Here is a 19201-nt window from a genome sequence, read left to right as displayed (position 1 = left end):
TTCCTTAAGTCGATTATGTATTGCTATAAATACCAAAACTCGTACCCTAGGTTATTTTATGCTTTATTTTCAGTAGGTTTAATATTGCTACCTTAGAAAAATCTCTCAAATACTTAGTTTAGTTTATTTATTGTTCTTACTTCCGGATCTAGCTATTTACGGTATTGTTCTTAATCTTTCCTTTATTATTAATCATTTATTTCATTGTTCATCTTTTATGCTTGCAATCATGTTTCTTATTAATGTTATTGTTGTTCTTCTTTCTATTATGCGTAGCTAAATCTCTTATCTAGGGTGAAAGGGGATCTAGGTTGTTAGAAAAGGGATTATTATGAATTGATTGTTAAATTGCTCTTAATTGTTGTTTGATTATCGTACTACTTCTAATTAGTTAATTATTGATCAGAATTGATTAATTAGTCTTGCATAAACTAGGATTATCACCGACCGGGTTAAGACTAGTATAGGCCACGATAATTGAATAGAGATAATTTAATGATAGCGACCGCATGTTAAATTAGACCTAAAAGAAATATTGAATCGACCGATCATATGACTTTCAACAATATAAATTGCTCAATCAATGAATTAAATTCTACCCTTTGACGACGACCTAGTGAACCCGATCCCTAGACCTTTTAATATTATTGTTATTCATCATTTATTTACTTGCAATTAGCTGATTAGCATACAAACAATCAAACCCCCAAAATTGGTTACCTTAAGACGGATTTAAATATAAACAAATTAGATAATCACCGCCTCCCTGTGGATTCGACCCTGACTTACCGCTAGCTATTTTGTTAGTACTAAGCTAGGATTTATTTTGATTAAGGCAAACGACTGAAAATAACCTTATCATGCCACAACCTTACCCTTCTGCATCAAGACACAACCTAACCCAAACTTCAACGCATCACAAAAGACATCGAACTCAATGCCCTCTTCTGGTAGAGTCAACACAGGAGCGGTAGTCAACCTTTTCTTCAACTCTTGGAAGGCAGATTCATAAGCCTCAGTCCAAATGAACTTGGGTTCCTTCTTCATTAACTGAGTCATCGGTCTCGCGATCTTAGAGAAATCATGAACAAACCAACGATAGTACCCAGCTAGACCAAGGAAACTCCGAACCTCGTTCACATTCTTTGGACTTTCCCACTCGACCACGGCTCGAATCTTCGACGGATCAACCATAACTCCATCGCCAGATATCACATGACCCAAGAAGGTAACTTCCTTTAACCAAAACTCGCACTTTGAGAACTTAGCATACCACTTCTGCTTACGCAGAATCTCGAATATAACATGAAGATGATGCTCGTGCTCAGCCTCATCTTTCGAGTAAATCAGTATGTCGTCTATGAACACCACGACACACTTATCCAAATACTCGTTGAAATTGCGGTTCATCTAATCCATGAAAATAGCAGGTGCATTCGTCAACCCAAACGGCATCACCACGAACTCATAGTGGCCATACCTCGAATGAAAAGCAGTCTTAGGAATATCCTCATTCCTAACTGGAATCTGATGGTAACCTGACCTCAGGTCGACTTTCGAGAACACGCTTTCACCACGGAGCTGATCAAACAAATCCTCGATCCTCGGCAAAGGTTACTTATTCTTGATAGTAACCTTGTTCAGCTCACGGTAGTCAATGCACAACCGCATACTACCATCCTTCTTCTTGACGAACAAAACAGGAGCACCCCACGACGAAGCACTCGGTCGGATAAAACCCTTATTGATCATCTTCTCAAGTTGCTTCTTGAGTTCCTGTAACTCAGTTGGTCCCATACGATAAGGAGCTTTCGAAATGGGACCAATTCCAGGTAGCAACTCAATCGAGAACTCTACATCTCGCTCAGGAGGAATACCAGGTAGATCCTCAGGAAAGACATCGGGAAACTCCCTAACCACAGGGATATCCTCTAACTTAGGCTCAACTGAAACACCCTGAATACAGCACAGATAGATATGATGACTCTTTCTACCCATGTTAACCATCTTCATAGCAGAAACCCACTTGACCGTAGGTGTAACCCTAACATCCTGATAAGAAACCCTTGAGCCTGTAGGACTCTTAAGCACGATCTTCTGATCACGATACAGGAACCGAGCGTCATAGCGAGATAACCAATCCATACCCAAAATCACATCAAACTCTCCGAGTTTGAATTGGACGAGATCGGCAGGAAGGATCGCCCCGCGATGCATCGCAGGTACGTCCTTGAAAAGAACGGAGCAAGAAACAATCTCACCCGTAGGAAGGGATATAGAGGTATGAACAGATGAAAAAGAAGAGAGTCCAGCACGGACGGAAAAGGATTCGGATACGAAAGACATCGATGCACCCGTATAAAAAAGAACAAAAGCAGATAAAGAGTGAACGAGAAAGGTACCCGTAACCACATCTGGATTAGCATCTGCTTCAGCACAGCTCATAACGAACACATGACCAGTCTTCGGAGCATCAGCCTTAGGAGCATCAAACTTTGGCTTCTGGGGGCAATCGATAGCCTTGTGTCCCGGAGCTTTGCAGGTGAAACATGTGACCGGATTACCAGTGTCACAATACTTACCTGGGTGGTAAGCCTTTCCACACTTGATGCAAATCATATCCTTCTTAGCTTGACCTTGATCACGCGGAGCATACGGACGATCTTCGAACTTCTGCTTCTTCTGGGAGGAACTAGGCGCAACATAAGGCCTCTTTAAGAAGTAGTATTGATCTAAGCACGAAGAACGATGAAGGAGGAGAAAGGAGGAGGTGCACGAAAAACCATAAAAGAGGGGTAGGGCGTGCGACACAAAGAGGGAGAGAAGAAGGAGGAGATTAAGTTTAGGGTTTGAGAGAAATTATGAGAAAAGAAGATAGGGTTTGGTTTCCCTTCTTATTTATAGAGAAGCTCATGGGTTTATTTCAAGCTTAGGCCCAAAACTTACCCATCTACACCAAGAATCACGTGAGACCCAAGGAAGGAGCGGGTCTTCACCGTTTTCGAGCCCAAAAGATAAGAGACGAATATTTTCCCGGAAAATAAAATATGAAATATGGGAAAATAAAATTATAAAATTATATTATGGAAATTAGGGGTGTTACAAACCTGGCTATTTTCTGTAGCTGTGTAGTAGAAATTAATGTCAGCATATATAGTTATAAATTACGTTGGTTCAAATACAGTATTTATAGATTACCTTCTTGGAATCATCACCACTTGGAGTAGTTTTTCCACAATACGTAGTGATACCAACATGCATCGATACCCCTCTCACACGACCTGGATGCTCTGCTTTGCCGATTGCCCTAGCAAGAGTGTCATCACGTCCTTCAGGCTTTCATTTTTCTTCCTGTACCTCCTTCTCACAGATTCTCTACATACACATAAAATCATTAAGCAACTAAATTTTATTTAAACTCAAAATTATATAACTCCGACCACCAGTTTGCCGTAGGAGTGACATATTAAGTCAAACTTACAATTTCCTTTTTGATGTCCTTATCATATTCAGTTTTCGACTTCCGTCTTTCCGTTCTTAGGAGTGTGACCTTCCACCCAAGCGTCGTGACTCGTGACGACTGAATTTTCCAAGCTTTGCCTACAATTCATTCATCACATTGATATCCTCTCAAAATATGTATGATTACTATGAACATATATAACATCCGACTAAAACACCTAATAGTCTAATACAATAAGAATTATGTACTTACAAGTTTCTTCTTAATCAATCTATAACCACCTCAGGAGCCGTAAAAGACGGTCTTTTTCTTTGAAATATTCGCCTTGTTCCTCTCACTCATAGCCTTCCTCAAATAAATTTTTATCAAAAAACGTAAGCATGACCAAACACTAAACTAAGTATATTCTTTACTTATTATTATTAAGTTACCTTAAACTTGTGAGACTGCCTATAAGCGATATCGCTAAGTAGCTATCCCAATGGTCTTGACTGACATACAGATACTTCTTTGTTGGCGGTTTCTTGTTCATCTCCCCGGTTTCCTTGTTGAACAAGTGGTTCTCAGCAATCTTTAACTTCCTAGAACTGAGGGCTTCCCCTGTCTTTTTTTAGGTACTTATCATACTCTTCGGGGACAACGTAAGCTAACTGCATATATGATGAGCATATATAGTTGGTACAAGTGTTTCTGCTAATACATATATCAAGTAGTAACTTAATTTCAGCTAAAACATTTTTTATTGTATATACATACCTTTATTCTGTTTATTAACACGGTGTTCCGTATTTTACTCAGTTCACTGATATGCGACGTACCGAGAGGCACATACTGTCTTACACAACAACCAATCCAACTCGCAAAATACCCGACATTCTCACCATATGGCAGCCTCGTATTTTTATTCCATTGTAAAGGATTAGGTATCTTTGAATTTATTGCTTCTAGAGAAACCCTGTGGCGCATTCGACCCGAAGTATTTTGCAAATTATTCTCATCACCGGAGTCGTCGCCTGTCGCATTTCCATCGTTTCTTTTCCGCTTTTCGACCATATCTAAAGCAGAAATTAATAAACAAATAATAACAATGCATACTTATAATAACAAATAAATCTCTAGAGAGGAGGATTTATTACTTCTTATTACTTCTTTAAAAAGGAGAATCCGAATTGATCTGGCGGCGCCAATGGCGATGATGACGATGACTGCGACGGCGATGGGGTAGCCTGGTGGTTGAGGGGAAGCTCAGTGTTTCAGGATAGTATGTGGGGGAAGGGAAGCTCAGAGTATATATGTGTGATACAATAGTTGCAAGACCTTGTTTATGGGAAAGTAATAAACACAGTATAAGAAAAACCGTTATATTTTGTTTCCAAACAGACAACGGTTTTGTTTTAAACTGTAATTGATTAGTATTATCTACAACGGGTTAGAAATAACCGTTGTCTTTAATATTTTCATTTTTTTTGATTTTCCCGCCAAGAAATAAAGCATCATTTTAATATACATAACAACGGCCTAAACCGTTATAACTGTATACGTCCTGAACAACGGTTTAGGTATAACCGTTTTATTTTATATTTTAATTTGTTTGAATTTACCGCCAAGAAATAATGCATCATTTGGTATATGCCAGCTAATTACAATATGTTTCTCAGAAAATCTTGCTTATTTCCATTAATTTAGAGTATTACAAGTTTACACATAAAGAGTACAAACTACCACCATACATAATAAACTAGGTAAATAACAATTAGAAGAAGAAATTTGACAATTAACTTAAGCCGTGCTTCATTATTTTTGAGTTCTACGATATCCATGGTTAACTTCTTGCATTCTTCTTTTGCCTTCAATATTTCACCATCATTTCCCCACTTCGATTCTTCAAGTTGATGTAGTATATTTCTCACTTGAGTAATCTCGATATTCATGCTCTTTTTCTCATTCACTAACCTGTTTATAACCTTCCGCTGCCACTCAGTCATTGGTTCATCAACCCACTTGAAGTAATTGCATCCACGCATTTTAGTCTCGGGATTATAGAATTTGTAAGTAAGGAACTTTCTTCCCGGATTTTGCAAAGTCCAAGAAGTCTCCAATGCTGCCGGAACTGAGCAATTATATGTCCCTGTTGAAATAGAGGAAGAAGAAGAGCTACCACTTGACATAATTTGAGTAATAAGAGAGAGAGAGAGAGAGTGAGAGAGAGAGAAAGAAAGAAGGTTATTTAAATATATGTTATTCAGCAATTGTATAATCTAACACGATTCTAATAAGAACCGTTGTAATTATCTTATTAATATGTTCCAATTTCCATTTATTTTTAGAGGTGTTTATATTCTAACAGAGTTCTTATGCACTACCGTTGTCTTTATATTATATGTTATTGTTTCATTCATTTGTCTGTTCGCAAATTATTTAAAATTTATGTTAATAAGCATTTGCATGTAATAAAGAGTAGTACTATATATTAAAACGAGCATATCATACAATGGCAAAAAAAAAGTACAACAAGGGAAAAAAAGGAAACACAATAAAAAATAAAAAATCACAAAACAAACAGCTAACTAAGTAAATTAATTAAACACCCTAACAAGAGTTTGACTAGGAGGTGGTTCGCGAGGTGCGTCCTCGGCTGAGTGGAGTCACTTGCGGGAGTGGCTTCACGCCCTTGATTCGCCCTCTGTGGAATCCGCCACAGAGGGGATGTTCACATTTAAGGAACATGGGTTATCGCTCGGATGAGATGAGCGGGGCTTAGGTGGGAACGGCTGCGGTCCCCCACTGGCGGTGTGGAATACTTGTTGAGATGGGTATTCTGGCTGGACTACACACTTTAGTGTGTAGTCAGGTGTGTGGAATTATGATGGAGATTGGGTGATTGTTGTATTGTTTCTATTGTATTATTTTTGTGTAATCAATAACTGACCCCGTTTAAATGTTTTGAAAACTGTGGTGATCCATTCGGGGGTGGTGAGCAGTTATTGAACAGGTATGAGATGGATGCGCATGGATAGCTGGGTTGAGTCATCACGAGATGTCTAGAAGTCTTCCGCTGTGTCGTTAAACATTTATTTACTTTAGTTGGTTTGACATTTTTGGGAAACAGTTGTATTTTCTTTAATAGTTTTGGTATTGGACATGTATCGCTTTAAATTTACTTAATAAAGTACGTTTCTTTATTGTCTATTTGATATACATTGCCTCGGGTAACCGAGATGGTAGCATTCACATGCACTGGGTGGTCCTGGTAAGGCACTTAGTGTATGAGGGTGTTACATCGATCGAGAGGTTTTCTATCTGAACGCGAGATTTTATCGCGTGAACTTATTTATTTTATTAAGTGCGTGTTTAATAAATATCTTTCCTATATAAAGGAAAGACGGCATTAGGTTTAGGTTATCTTTTATCATTTTTAATCATCTCTTAATTACTCTTAAGCAATCAGTTTGCAGCATTAATCTTGTAAACGTTACCTTGTTCATTATTTCCGGATCTTACCTTTGTAATCTTTATTTACTCTCTCTATTTAATTTAATTCTCCCTTGCATATTTTATATTGTTGTCTTTAATTTCTGCTTTATTAGTATCGTTATTAGTTTATGCAATTTAGAGTTATTAATCTCTATATCATGTCTTCTATTATTTCATCAATCGTTGTTGTTTCATTTACCGATATGCGTAGCTAAATCCTTTACTGCTAGGATTAGGGGAGCCATGATAGTAAAGCAATAATGTTATAATTAGATTAGACGGTCTTGATTATGAGAATTGATTTATAACAATTTAATTGTAATTGTTTAGTTGAGTGCACGCTTCTAAATCAGTTAACCCGGTTAAGTTCAGACCTAGAGCGGAAGATTGGACTAAATAGACCTGTTATGAACAATAGATTACTCTAATTAGGGCGGAAGCTAAGTTATAGTATTTTAGGGCAGATAGCGGACCGGAAGGACCTTTCCTTTACCCTTCTCACATCAGACCGACTGACCTACCCTTAGCAGAATTGTGTGATATCATGGTGAAGCGACATCCTAACATTTCTCTCTATTTTTGATCACATCCTCTCATCTCTATTAATTTTATTGTTGTCTCTCTCTCTTTGCCTTTTATTTCAGTTATTAGTTTTGAAAACAATTCAAACAGCCCCCAATTTGTTACCGTGACGGACTAGAATAACAAGTAGATATAATAGCCTCCCTGTGGAGTACGATACCCGACTTACCTCTGCTATATTAGTTAGAGCCAGTTGGTTTATTTTTGATAGGGTTGCGACAGCCTCATCAGTGGGTGGGTGTATATAAGCTGAAAGGTGAGAGTATATTATTATCATTATTATTATCATTATTATCATTATTATCATTATTATCATTATCATCATTATTATTATCATTATCATTTTTTTTATTAAAAGGATGCGCGCAGCTTTCATTAAAAGAAAAATAAAAGTTTACATGAAATTGGTGGGGAGCCGAGAAACAATCTGGGCTCCCGCACCCTTAGCAACAGCAAAGCTAAGTCTAGTAAAAATGTAAGCGGCCACCCGAGCCCCCGCATCCTGAGATACAGAGAATTTCTGGATCTGCTTGAGCAAGGCAACAACATCCGAACCCAGCTCCCCAAGTGATGAGAAAGAGAAGGGAAGGAAACCATAACCCGCTGCCGCGCACAAATCCCCGTACTTAGCACACTTACGCTGAGCAGCATCAGCAACAACCCGGCCAGGCACAAAATCCGTCGCGAAATAAAAGTCTGCCAATTTTTTCATAAGTTTAGGGGCAGAAATTTCACTAGGGTTACCTAAGATAGCAGAGCCTGTAGTCGCAGTAAAACCCCGCGCGGCATCGTCAAAAGCCGGGCCAGCAACTACAATACCAGAAGGTCCGAGGAGCTTAGCCTGCAAATCAGCAAACTGAAAACGGGACGCAATAAAAGCATTATGCAAAACATCTCCCGCCGCATAGACACCAAGACCACCAAGATGAAAAGGGAAAGTAGCAAGGCGCCACTGCCAATCCCCAAAACCCGGGCCAGACGTGGTGACAATACGTTCCAAGCTGGAACGAATAGCAGCATCAAAAGGAAGATGGACGGACCCAAAAACACTAGGGGAGCAAGTACGAAGGGAGAAATAGAGCTTGGAAATACCAGTACAAGCTCGAAGTAGAAGCAACTCACATTGCTGGTCCTCAATCCTCGCAACCAAGTCCATTAGCTGAACGGTTTTAGTTACTCTCCTCGCCACAATCTCACTGCCAAAACCAGGACAAGTACTGACAGGTCCACCCAAAACTGTAACACCACGCAAGGGTCGAGCAATAGAAGGGGGGAAAACCCCAGGAAGCCGACTCCGATGATCCTCAACACGCCAAAAGACCTCCATCTTGGAGACATTAAGGTGCAGTCCAAAACGGGGGCCATCCGCCATAATCATATCCAAGACCTTCCTCACCTCCAAAGTATCCCCCACAATGGTGCCATCATCCAAGTACCACGCCTGCATAGTGAGGTCAAAAGTGTCCCGGATTTTACATACTAAGGGATGCAAAACCAAAGCGAAAAGCAACGGGCCCAAAGGACCACCCTGCTGGACATCCTGACAAGACCACAAGCAATGCTCCCCATAAAAAAGACGAGCAGGGCTGGAATAACAAAACTCCACCCAACGGGAAAGAACCGGGAAACGACGGCGGACTTCCTGAAGCATGGTCGTACAATCAACAAGGTTGAACGCATTCTGGAAATCAACCAGTAACATGGAAAGTCTTACCTCAGCACCCCGAGCCTCAATGAGCCGATTCAAGGCATGTAAGATAGCCTCTCCTCCACCGGACACACCCACCACAAACTGAAGCCCAACAAAATAAGAAGACAAAGAAGGACCAACCATAAAAGCACTAACCTTAGAGACAAGCCGTCTCCAAACAGTGCCAACAGCAATAGAACGGACCCCACCACCTGGGTTAACAAGCGGCGTGAGAGGGGCACTGGCAATGTACTCACCCAAAGCAAGAGGACACCGGCCCTCAAGAAAAAGATTAACCACCCTAGTAATAGAAGTGATCAAATCATCAGAGATAGCCACAACATCGCCACTCAAACAGTCCATAAGGTGTTGGGCACGAAAACCATCTCTCCGACAAGAAGTACCACGTGGGAAGCTCCAAATCATATCCAAAACCACTGACGCATGTGGACATGGCCCACCTGCAAGCCCAGCCGATCTGTGGACATACAACGGTCTTTTTGAAAGCCACGCTCGCCGACGTAAAAATGCCTTCGACCGGATCGTTTTAGATCGGTCGGTTTCGTCTCGGTAAGGGTCTCGAAACGATTAGAGATGTTCGGAGTCACCACCAAGCATTTGGGGGATGCCTGGAACCCGTTCGAATTCCACTTTATACCTTGGTCAAATCGAAGCACAAAGCAGCGTTTGACATAGGTACTAAAGATAAGGAAATCGTCCCTCTTTAGCATCCTATCTCTAGAATGACTCTCGTACGCCCTGGATAAGGTCGTCCACTATCCAAAGTTTCTGAGTAAGAGGTGAAGGTACGTATTGGGAAGCCCTTTAATCAAACACCCAATCCCGCCCGCGTTTAGCGGCCTCTACTGATCGATCTTGGTTGGTTGAATGCAAAAGTTGATAAAACGGTTTAAATGCATGAATGCGCATCCAATAATTTAAACCTAACATGTGAGAGCTTTCTAAGTCAGTTGATTTAATCCAAGTATCAAGTATAAGATGTCGAGTTGGATTAATGATTGATTTGCATGCAAGACGGAAATTAAACATCCATTTACCGTATTAGGTTTAGGGTGCATAACATGATCCATTTGTCTTAGTAAGGCATTTTGCAAATGTGGTTTGAATAATCGAATAGTCGTCTGATCTGTCCTATATCCGGGTTAACCGGAGTCGGGATCGTCCTAGACTAATGCTGGTAGGGAACATGCCCTGTACCAGACGGCTATATGAGGCGCGAGCCAGCCGACGGTGTAAGGGGCCTCCCTCTAGTTTTGAAAATGAGAAAGAAAAGGCATGCTTGAGGCGCGGGTTAGCCGACGGGTGTATGCCGTGTTCTGACTATTTAGAAAACGTGTTGAAAATGGGTATTTGAACCCGGTTTGATTTGAAGGGGTCGTTTTGGACCGCATTTGTTGATTTGAAGAACTAGACCCGAATAATCATCATTATTTGATAATATTCGGTGTCGGTTTCGATTTGACAAAACTTGACATGAATAGTTTTGAAAATGATTATGGACTAATTGTTTTAAGTCCATTTTGGATGTAATTAGTCGATACTCGTCATCGTACCCGGGTTAAAATCCGGCATGGTATGTAGAACCAAGGATGACTTTGTGTTGGTGACTAATATGCTTGTTTGAAAATGTAAAGAAATGAAATAAAAGGCTTTAAATACCTTTTAAATGTCATTAACCAAATATTATCACCGAAACACGGATTTAACCGTCATGGTATGTATAACCAAGTGTGAAAAAATGCTTTATGGTTAAAACATGTGCAATAAAATAAAAATGGTTCGAAAATACTTGAAATGGTGAAAACCGATTACAAATATGAAAAATGGATTAAGGGAAATGACGAGAACAAACACGGTTGATCTCTGGTCTGAATACCCCATTTAGGCGCGAGCCTGTTGGCGACCTAAGGGGCTTCTGCCTCAGACCAAAAATCAGTTTTGGCTCGTTTATTCCATGTTTTGGTTCATGTTATGTATGTTTTAGCATGTTAGAGTCATGAAACAAATGAAAACATAATAAAAGAGGATTTTTAGACCCTCATACTTACATGTTTGGTTATGGCGAGTGACCGACGTAAGTGTAACAACTCGTTTGATCGGAAAAAACTCGGTTTAAAACCGTTTTGGTAAGTAAAAGAGTGTTTTAAGTTTAGTGATGGTGTAGTGGTCACAGTGGTCGGACAAGTGATTTAATGCACGATGACGGTACCAAACAATGTGTAAGGCTCGTATTTACGATCGGTAGGTCGTAAATACGCGTCGGATTGTGACTTAAGAAGTCGAGTCGAGAATTTTAAGGGAGAAAATAGGGGGCAGACACTCGCGTAAATCTTAAATGGGTGGCATTTGAGGGGTATTTATAGGAGAATGAGTGGTTGTGTGAGTTTTGAGCGACGTGGCCACCTGGGCTGCTCAAAGAGGCGCGGGCCACGTCGCGGCACTTCGAGTTGTGTTGTCACTATCACAACAAACGCAATCATGATTTGTTCTATCCTAGGTTTTGTAGTCACATGTTTGGTACTTGACCATTCATGAATCCGGGAAAACTTAGGGTAGAAGGCTTGAGATATTTTTCGTTTTTGTGTTTGACTCGGTTTGACTCGTTGTTGGAGTCGGGATTTGAATTTTCGAGTCGGTTTTTGGTCCGGTGTCGGTTTTGACTCTAGTTAGTGTCATTGCGATCCCGTCGCCGTGCATTAAACACTCCAGGTATTTTTGAAATGTTTTGAAATGTTTTGTTTTCGAAATCGTTTTAAGTTTTCCGACGTAAAGTTGTACACAAACTGTCCATCAAACGCTGCGATCCCAAAACATGTTGTAGTCCGATAATCATCGGGTGTTTGTTGGAGTCTCAAGAATCGGGTATCTCTGAGCCCCCACTTTGACTGAGGCTTGGACAGGGCGAAAGTCAAAGTAGAGTCCCTAGGTCAATCGAAGATTACAACCTGAAGACCCAAGCGACGTCGAGGCGGCTCGAAAGGATTCGGGCCAAGGACCTGCCGTCGGGAAGGGCGACGCCAAGGCGACTCGAGGGTACGAGCCAAGGACCTGTCGTCGGAAATAGTTTAGAGTCTGTCGACTTCATGTTCGAGTCGTTTAAAGTCCGTTAGACTACGTACAAAGGCTCGCCAGCCATAAGAAGGAGTCATACTTGAGGCATCTTCGGATATGTCCTTGCGCGGTTGCGGATAAATGCTCGCCAGCTGTGGTGCGTATGTGAGGAGGGCTCGCCAGCCACGGTGCGTTGTAAGGCTCACCAGCCGAGACAAGGAAATGTACCCGAGGCATCTTCGAGATGTATCCTTGAAAGGTTGCGGATAAAGGCTCGCCAGCCATGATAAGGAAATGTACCCGAGGCATCTTCGAGATGTATCCTTGAAAGGTTGCGGATAAAGGCTCGCCAGCCATGATAAGGAAATGTACCCGAGGCATCTTCGAGATGTATCTTTGAAAGGTTGCGGATAAAGGCTCGCCAGCCATGATAAGGAAATGTACCAGAGGCATCTTCGGGATCTGTCCTCGAAAGGGTGCGGGCAAAGGCTCGCCAGCCATGGTGCGTATGTGAGGAGGGCTCGCCAGCCGCGATGCGTTGTAAGGCTCGCCAGCCGAGACAAGGAAATGTACCCGAGGCATCTTCGGGATGTATCCTTGAAAGGTCGCGGACAAAGGCTCGCCAACCAATGTACGGTCGATTAATGGACCATGGGAATAGCCGCGTCAAATGGGCTTGTTTTGAAAGTAGCGAACTCGTGATGCCGCTGTGGAAATAGTGAGTACGGATTTTCACTATCACTGTTTTTTGGAATGAGCGGGTTCCGCGAGGAAGTTCCCTTGCTGGTGTTCTGAAGGAAGAGTGAATTTGGAATCTTCACTATTAATTGAAGTGACGGTTTATGTGCCGCCGTCGACATTTTGAGAGAAATAGTTAATTTTGGAATCTTCACTATTGATTGAAGTGACGGTTTATGTGCCGCCGTTGCCATTTGTGGTGAAAATAGTGGAATTCTATTTCCAACTATTAGTTTGAAAATGACGGTTTTAATTACCATCGTTCGGATTTTGAGGAAATAACGATTTTGAATTTTCGCTATTATTTTTGAAATTGAAGGGAAATGGCGAATTTGATTTCACCATTATTTTTGAAGTTGACGATTTTGGTCGCCGTTTGCTTGAAATTTTTGAAAATAGCGAATTTTAAATTTTCACTATTTCGTTTTGTTTGTTTTCGAGGAAATGACGACATTCAATATCGTCAACGAAAATCCGAATTTGTTGTGGGAAATTGGGCCAAAGCCCAAATTTCGCTGAAAAGAAAAGGGTAGGCCTAGTTTAGGCGCGAGCCTTTTGGCGATGGAAGCCAGCTTCCCTATTTTCTGTTAAAAAGACGCGAGGTTGAGCTGCGGATGATTATTCATCTTCAACCTCCATATCTCGCAAAATCGCCATTAAAGGACCTTCTAGCTTGGTTTCACTTGTGCCATTGTCAACAAATGTCATCTCAAGGTAAGTATTTCCTCTTGAATCCTTTCAAATTTGTCGATTTTAGCTTGATTGAATTAGGGCGAAATTTTGCCTTAAAAATCGAATTGGGCGTTTTTGATTGAGCCAATTTCGAGTGAAATTGATGTTTGCATTAGGTTAGAAACCTGTTTAGGAGTATAGGGGTGCTTTTAGTTTGCATTTTGGTCTCTGTTCCCGCTCCCCAAGCTCGAAAAACGTGAGTGAGGCGAGAAACCGTTTCATTTCACAATGCCAAGTTTATTTGCTTGGGTAGTGGGTCCCACTAGGTTGCATTGTAGTTGGGAAAACCCGTGTTTGCCATCTAAGGACCTTCATTGGATGTTTGTGGGCGAAAATTGAATTTTTGCCCTTTGCGACGGTCTTACGTCTGACAAAATGAGCGCCTGTTTGGGTTTGAATTGAGTCAGTTTGCCTTGAAATGGACCTTATTGGCATTTTAGGTCACCTTGAGGCGTGATAAAATCACGTTTGCCTTTTTGCGGTTTTTTTTGAAATTTTGACCGACTTGGGCTCAAATTAGCGTACGAATTGCCTTTTTGTGCCGTAGAAAAATCCCCATTGTGTCGGGAATGTACTTTGGGTTGTTGGCGGACCTTGTAGAGGTCTTGAAATGCCGTTTTTTGGGGTTTTGACTCGTCTTTTGCTTGAAAAGAGGGGCGAGTCGTTTTTGTGTTTTTTTTTGTGAATGGTTTGGGGCGGGATTGCCCCGTGTTTTTTGTATTGCAGGTTGTTTTTTTGTTTGTCGGGGTTTACCCATTTCATGCCATCGTAATGCCGAAATTCCGGCTGACGTTTTTTTGTTGTTTTTTTTTTCACAGGGTATCGTCTGGGACCGATGGGGTCTGTTGTCGAGGCTTTGGAGGAGGAAGTCGATCCCGGAGGGGGAGAGTCGACTGTTTTTTGTTACAGGCTTGGTTGTGTTTCTCCCAGGCGGCCTTTGTCCGGCCAATGATCGGGTATCGATCGTTGGTCGTTGTTTGTAGAGATCCGGATAGGCGGCTAATATGGCCGGTTTGTCCTTTTCGTTGTGGCTCATAGACAGGGTGGCTGATGATTGGGGTTCAGTATCGGAATGGTGCATCGCATCATGGTTCTTGGCCTCCCTATCATCCAAAATCTGCCAGGCACTTTCTTCTTTTTTGTCATGGAGCAGGAGCGCGGGGTTACCGCCATGGTAACCTCCTCTGCTTTCGTTGTTGCTCCTCTGTTCCCTATGTTGCTCTCTTTCTTTTCTGTTTGAGAGGATAGTGTTAGGAAATGTGTCCTCAACAATAGTGCGATCACATGATTTAAATATCATTATTAAATCTCATTTTAAGAATACATGTGGGATGTAATATTTTACAGTCAACTGGTCCACACATATCGGTAATGATTGGCTGACTAGAGTTTGACATTACTGTCGTGCGACGGTGGTGATCAGTTGATCCCCTTAGGTCATACCTATAGGGAAATACTCTTAATTGATTATTTAATTGATCGTATACCGATACGAGTTAATTAAATTGCTTAAAATTGACGGATGATTTTTGTGAGTATAATTTACGTATCTTATTGTAAATATGATTAAATAAGACACGGTTTAAGTAATCGAATTATTTTATTACTTAGATGAAATTATTGTTTACAGAAACAATTGAAACGGAATGAATAAATTATTATAAATACAGAATGTTGTAGTTTATAATTTGGAAACTCTTTTGGCACAAGTAATTGTGAATTACTAGTCGATTTTGTAAATGACATATTTTATGAGTATGTTGATTTTTAATATGATAAAAATACATTGCATTGTTACATGTCAAGTAACATGTAACACATGACAAAATTGACAAATGACAAAGTTAATATGGACTACCATTTTACATGGTAACCGAAAATTAGAAGGGCATTAAGGGTTTGTATTGTTTAATTTATTTTATTCAAAACATCATGATAACCCTAGTGTTGCATGCCTAGCTTCTTGTGAAGAGCAAAAATGAAATGCATTGGGCATACTACCCAATGCATTTTTTCGGCCACTCCAAAAGAAAAGAGAGAAGAGCTTTTCTCTCACACATCTTTATTCATTCTTTTTACCATACAATTTTCTAGAGTAAGAAAATGAATAATCTCTACAATATGTGATTTTTCTAGAGAAATAAAATCTCACATATACTCCCTCTTGACCGAGTGATTCAAGAGCCAAAAATACAATTTATTTTGTATCATTTTTATAGCAAAACTAATATTATTACTAGATCTACATAATATTAGTTATTATGAGTATTCCTTGGGTATATGCTTTTGGGAGGGATTCTATAATTGAATCTTGTTCATCCATAAGGAAAGCTCAAGAACTATGTAAGGTAGGTGACCTTACTAGTGCCCAAATATCCGAAAATCACAATGTAAGATGAACATTTCTTCTTTAAATTGTTTATAGTTTGCATGAATAAGATCATTAGTTAATTTTATGACAAATTAAATTAAAACATATATGAGTATGTTAAGTATATAGATCTACTTTTCTTTCAATCGGTATCAAGAGCCATGGTTGTTTGCATGCAAATCGGTTAAAAGTTTTTCCGAGTTATAAGAATAACATATAAAACTTGTAAAATTTGTGTTATTATGAGATATCACGAAATTAATCCATGCATGTTAAAATTTATGATCCTAAAATGTTTTAGGATATTTTTGGTTAATTTACGGATTTTTATTGTTCATATTTTACAATAATGGCATTTAAATATGATTTTATGAGTAAAAATGTCATTTTCGGTCTAAAATTAGCTATACTTCGAATTTTCCAATAATTTTTGGATATGTTGTCACATATATTATTTTGAGATAACCTGTAAATTTTCATAATTTTATGAGTTTTTATGCTCGAAAAATGGATTTTTCATTATTAAATTCGGATTTAAGTGAAAAATAGGTTAATATGAGATAAATTTCGAATCTGGTCATAGAAATTTAGTATGATGTCACATGCAATTTTACAAGATGTGTGTAAAATAATGGGCTATAGTGAAGTCTTTTTGCATGATTTATGGATTTTTGAAGAAAAATTGCATGAATAGTGACTTTATTAGTGTAATATTGATAAAACATACTCTATGACTTAGGAAAAACATCATATGTTCCATTTTATTATCTTTTTCAGATATAAAATTGAAAAGTTAATGAATATAATTTTTCTCATGTTTTTTATGATTATTTTGTTAAAAACCGATAAACCGCAACATTGTTTTTCCGGAAAAATGTCGAAATTTTTAACCTAAGTTTTTGAACATTATGAGTGTCATGGTATTTTTCCAGAATGTTCATGAGTTTAAAATTTCAAATTTTGAATTTATTTGAAATTTTGTGATTTATTTGAAGTTTATAGCTTATTTTTGTAATTTTTGGTCCAATAATGAACAATTTTAGAAATATGAGTTAATTATGGTCAAATAATTAGTGAAGACTAAATTTTGAGTCCTAAGTGGTTAGGGTAATTAACAAATGCATAAATATGAATTTATGTAATTTTTGTGATTTTAAAATGTTGAATCACGCAAATCCGTAAAAACCGAGTAATATACGATATTGGCTATTTAAAGGCGATTTAGCATAAAATTGGGCATGTTCATACATATTATAATGCTGCATTTTCTTTATGATTGTCATAATTTTATTTTATGTAATTTTGAATTATGTAATTTTACTTAGTATGGCCTTAGATTTTAATTGGTATTTCCCGAAATGTATGGGAATATCGATTCGGTTGTAATTTTATTGTGATCTCATATCACCGTTTTGTAATTTAATATTTTATTTAATTTTAGTTACAAATGTATAATAGAAAATTATGTAATTTATTATGTAATTTTATTCATTCCAGAGTTCCCAAAGACGGATTTCTTCAAAAATGGCGATACATAAAGACGGTGTTACCTCGAGATGCGTGTCACAACCGAAGTTCAAGGGACCAATGGGGTTGGTTTCCGAATATGTAATAGTTAAATAGTTTTTCTATTCTAGGAGGGCCATACTAGGATTTATTTATTTTATGCTTGCATTTTATTTTATGTCACATGCATCGCTAAATCGCCATAACTAAAACATGCATCTTCTTCATCGAGTTTATCGACCGTGTCAATTAGAATTATCGTAGTTCACCGCTTTAGTTCACTTAAAACGTGATATATAATAAATTGACATGACCTCTCGCTAAAACAATCAATTGAGACATAGCCTTACCAAATAGTAGAAACCATGAAAACCTATTTCGCGAGGGAGTGCACTCGGCTACCCCGGGGTACAAACCTTGTTACGTAGGGGAAGTGGGTGATAAATGTCTATCCACCGAATTCATGTTGATAAGGGTTTCATCGGCTACCCCGTGCCTAAGTTAATGTGGGTTTGGATAATGGACACATTTATTCGAAATTTGGATTGAACTTAACAAAAGTTATTGATAAGGGTTTCATCGGCTACCCCGTGCCCTTGTTGGTGTGTTTTGGGCTATAGATAAACATTAGAGTAATTTTATCGACCAAGAGTTCTAAAAGTAGAATCGATTAAAAGGTTAATCCACCGAGTTATATTGATAAAGGTTTCATCGGCTACCCCGTGCCTAAGTTGATATGAATTTGGATCTTGGAATCATTTATCATAGTTGGGTAGAGGTCACTATGTAAATGCTATACTTGTTTTTCAAGTATTAATAAAACGATAAATGTCAAGTTTTCCTTATTCCGTTGTTATATTGTTCTATTTCTTTACCACAATTCATATACGATATCATTTCGATTCAAAACTCCATTAAAACATCGTATCTAAAGACAAAATTTGAATTTTCTTCTAAAGACCTCGTATGAACCATTGCTAAGGATCTCTTGTAAAGAGTATAGATTAAAGTTATTCATTATCAAACAAGTTTTTGATTCTTGACTAACACTTCTACTTACAATGGATTATGTTTCATATACTTAATTGAATTAAGTACCTTGAAGCGATAAATTGTTTTGGTAATTAGTTTTGTCAGAATTCGTAATTGACCAAAATAACGCAACCACTTCAATGAAAGTTTTAAGACTAAAACGATTGAATTGAAGAGTAATATTTATAAGATTCACCTTTGCTTCTCTAAGTAAAGGCTCATTGAAATGAGTGGGAGCATTCTCTTAAACCGTTAAGATGAGGACGAGGTTAAAGAAGTAATATTAGAATGGAATTGATACAAGGTTATGTTAAAGGTAAAGTTGTTGAGAATGACGATACTAAACCTATCAATCCCAACCGATAAAGTTTGCATTGTCTTAAATGTTAGACACGAGAAAGGAAACTACCCCAAATTATTGAAGAATCAACAAGTTAGTTGTGGGACATCTAATGGGACCCTCTTCGTTAAATGTTTATTTGATTAAACATAAATTTTCCTAGTATTACTTCGTCAATATTAGAAACCGGTGGTGGTTTTC

The 19201-nt window shown here is 38.8% G+C and overlaps 1 protein-coding gene across 1 annotated transcript in view; it reads right to left on the bottom strand.

Moving 5' to 3' along the window:
• Positions 1-858: 858 nt before the first annotated feature.
• The window catches only part of LOC141614521 (uncharacterized), a 75179-nt gene continuing 56836 nt past the window's right edge, over positions 859-19201 (bottom strand). Inside the window, exons 7-9 of the mRNA XM_074433266.1 lie at positions 2410-2712; positions 1918-1956; positions 859-879 (exon numbers count right to left, since the gene is read on the bottom strand). Coding sequence (XP_074289367.1) covers positions 859-879; positions 1918-1956; positions 2410-2712 — 363 coding nt within the window. The remainder of the gene's footprint in view (positions 880-1917; positions 1957-2409; positions 2713-19201) is intronic.

This window comes from Silene latifolia, chromosome 11, assembly GCF_048544455.1.
Source record: "Silene latifolia isolate original U9 population chromosome 11, ASM4854445v1, whole genome shotgun sequence".
Lineage (NCBI taxonomy): Eukaryota > Viridiplantae > Streptophyta > Magnoliopsida > Caryophyllales > Caryophyllaceae > Silene > Silene latifolia.
This window is presented reverse-complemented; position numbering and strand designations above follow the sequence as displayed.